Here is a 2,793-nt window from a genome sequence, read left to right on the forward strand (position 1 = left end):
TCAAACAAGCAACTCTCCATAAAGCAACTCAGTTGTCTCCTCATCAAAATGATCATTAAGTTCTTGCAGTTGCCAATCAATTATTTTACAAAATACGTCAACATTGTAATAATGTAAGAAAGTGTAATCAATAGGTTTATGCCGAAATCTCCCAGAGTTAACATACGACTCATCAAAATTAGGTACCACAATGTTATACTTGACACAGAACGTAGATACCTCAGCAGCAAACAAATCCCATTTTTTATCTTCCCTTAACTCTTGCAACCTTATCTTTGCCACATGAACAAGTCGCACAGCATTCACAATATCTTGCTCTTTTTTTTGTAAGCATGTACTAAGGTAATTCCTAAAATTTCTTTCATCAAATGTAATATAAATGCAACCTCATACATTTGAGCAGCTCTGATATATCCTGTCACCCTGGCACTTTCATCCAAACTATGTGCAGTTTCAACAATAGTATCAAGTACATCCATTATTGTACCAAATTGAAGAATAAAATAATTAAAAGATTTGAAGTGAGATCCCCAACGAGCATCACAATCTCTAGAAATACCAAGTTCTTGATGCAAGCCCCTACCAGTTTTAAGCTCATCCTTTTCTAAAGCCTCTTGAATTTTTTTCGTTTGAGATTCTCGATATTTAACCATACATTTATAAGAAGCCGCCAACACATTCAAAATATCCGAAACCAAGTTTACAAGTTCTCCCACTTGAAGACATTTTTTTGCAACACCAACAAGAGTTAATTGAAGTTGATGAGCAAAACAATGAATGGAATGAGCGGATCTACTTTCTTTCTTAATCCACATTTTAAGGCCAATGATATCACCTTGCATATTACTTGCTCCATCATAGCATTGTCCACGCACACAAGATAGACTCAAGGAATGTTGAGAAAGTAAATTGACAATTGCACCTTTTAGAGCTAAAGCACTAGTATTTTTAACATGAACAATGTCAAGAATGTTGACACCCAATTTTGTCCCACCTTTCCTCCGAAATACCTATTTTTACGCTTCCAATATTTTGGCAACTTTAAAAATAATTATTCATATTTTACTATAATTATTAGCTTTTATTAATACCGGCATTTCATTATTCTGTCATTATCTTTTACTACCGTGACTACTACCATTATTATTATTATTATTATTATTATTATTATTATTATTATTATTATTATTATTATCATGATTATTATTATTATTATTATTATTTTCTGTTACCAGTATTATCATAATTTGCGTTTAAGCATTTTTACCACCTTATGCACACACATCACATTTATCTTCGCATAATTAAATAATAGTGTTTATTTACTGTGGATTTTCGAAATATTATTGCACGGCTATTACAACACCATTTTTATTATCTGAGCACTAATAATTGCATATTTTATATTAAGTAATATTTTAACACACGTTAGTATAGAGTTATTTAAATAGGTCTTTTGTTTAAATGTAGTAGCCCAATCAACTCATACTATTTTCAGACCAATTCATAAAATCAGCCCACATTTATTCCTAGCCCACATCTTCATCCACCCAGCCCATTCTTTTAAACCCAATACCCAGTCCACTAACCCAAACCAACCCGACCCGACCCGCTGTTTAAGAAAAGGAACCACTAGGGTTCCATTTCTTCTTCAGCCGCACCCCCCCCCCCCGCTCCCTTCTCTCTTCTCTCCTTCATCTCCCTCATCTCCCCCATCTTCTTTTGTCCCCTCTGTTTCCTCCACTTCCCCTGTTCCCCACGCTTCTGCCACCTCCACTTCCTCTGTCCCCCACGCTCCTCTCTCTCTTCTTCGCAAACCCTAGATTTCCCTATAAATACCAATGTCTATGTTCGTCGCCAGGGTCCTTTTTTGGATTGAGAAAATTCCCCAAGGATAGGTTTTGGAAAAGCCCGGGAATCGCAAAAATCCCTTACAAAACCGAAGCTTGAATCGCAAAATCCCCCCTAAAAAATACAAGTTTTTAGCCATCCGGAATTCCCTAAAAGATATTAGTTTATCAGTAGCTACAATAGTTCTTGCACATCGGGTCTCTCTCTTTGTTCAGCCGCTAAAAATTCCTTAAAAGTTTTAGTTTTCAGTAGTCGAAACATTTCTTGTTATCGAGTCAAAATACTACAATCATATTTTGTTTTCGTTCACCTTGGTATCGCTTCGAATCCGAGCATCGCAAGCTCGGATTTGGCAGTCTTCGAGATAGATTGGAAACCCCGCGCCTCACTTCGTTGCACCCGAAGAAGGTAATTCTCCATTTCTTTTTTTTTATATTTCTTTCGCATTTTGGTTGCTCTGTGTTATTGTAGTTTGTCATTTTGTGATTAAGCATGTTAGTATGGTTAATTCGATTTAGTTTGATGGATAAGTTTGTTTCTTGTATTGGTCTGTTTGCGTGGCTAAGCGTTGTTTTTTACGTGATAATGTAGTTTGGCTTGTTTAAGTATGTGAACAGCTCTTCGTTATTTAGTTGATTTCTATTTAGCAGTGTAAGGTTTGTTTATGTATTTATATGCTAGATTCGGTTTACGTTTAGTTGGGTATGCTCCTGTGTTAGTTTAAGATATGTGTTTGTGTTTATCTGCAGTTCTTTGTCCTGTATTTGTTAGTTGAGGTTGAAATTTTTGTCCTTACTTTGTTAGTTAGTTTAGGATTGATAGTTTGTTTTTCATGTATTTGTTAGTTTAGGTGATTATTTGGTTAGTATTAATCAATATATGTTATTCTAGGATGGTATGGTGGTAGATTTTAATTACTAGTTCAATATCTGCTTATGTGTG

The 2,793-nt window shown here is 35.1% G+C and overlaps 1 protein-coding gene across 1 annotated transcript; it reads right to left on the bottom strand.

The window, feature by feature from the left end:
• On the bottom strand, nt 1-842 carry LOC132611595 (uncharacterized). Its single transcript, XM_060326003.1, has 2 exons — nt 387-842; nt 1-273 (listed from the first exon to the last, which is right to left on the bottom strand). Exons 1-2 carry the CDS (start codon nt 840-842, stop codon nt 1-3), a joined length of 729 nt encoding a protein of 242 aa, XP_060181986.1.
• Between the last annotated feature and the right edge of the window lie 1,951 nt (nt 843-2,793).

The sequence above is a fragment of the Lycium barbarum genome, chromosome 9 (assembly GCF_019175385.1).
Source record: "Lycium barbarum isolate Lr01 chromosome 9, ASM1917538v2, whole genome shotgun sequence".
Taxonomy (NCBI): Eukaryota; Viridiplantae; Streptophyta; class Magnoliopsida; order Solanales; family Solanaceae; genus Lycium; species Lycium barbarum.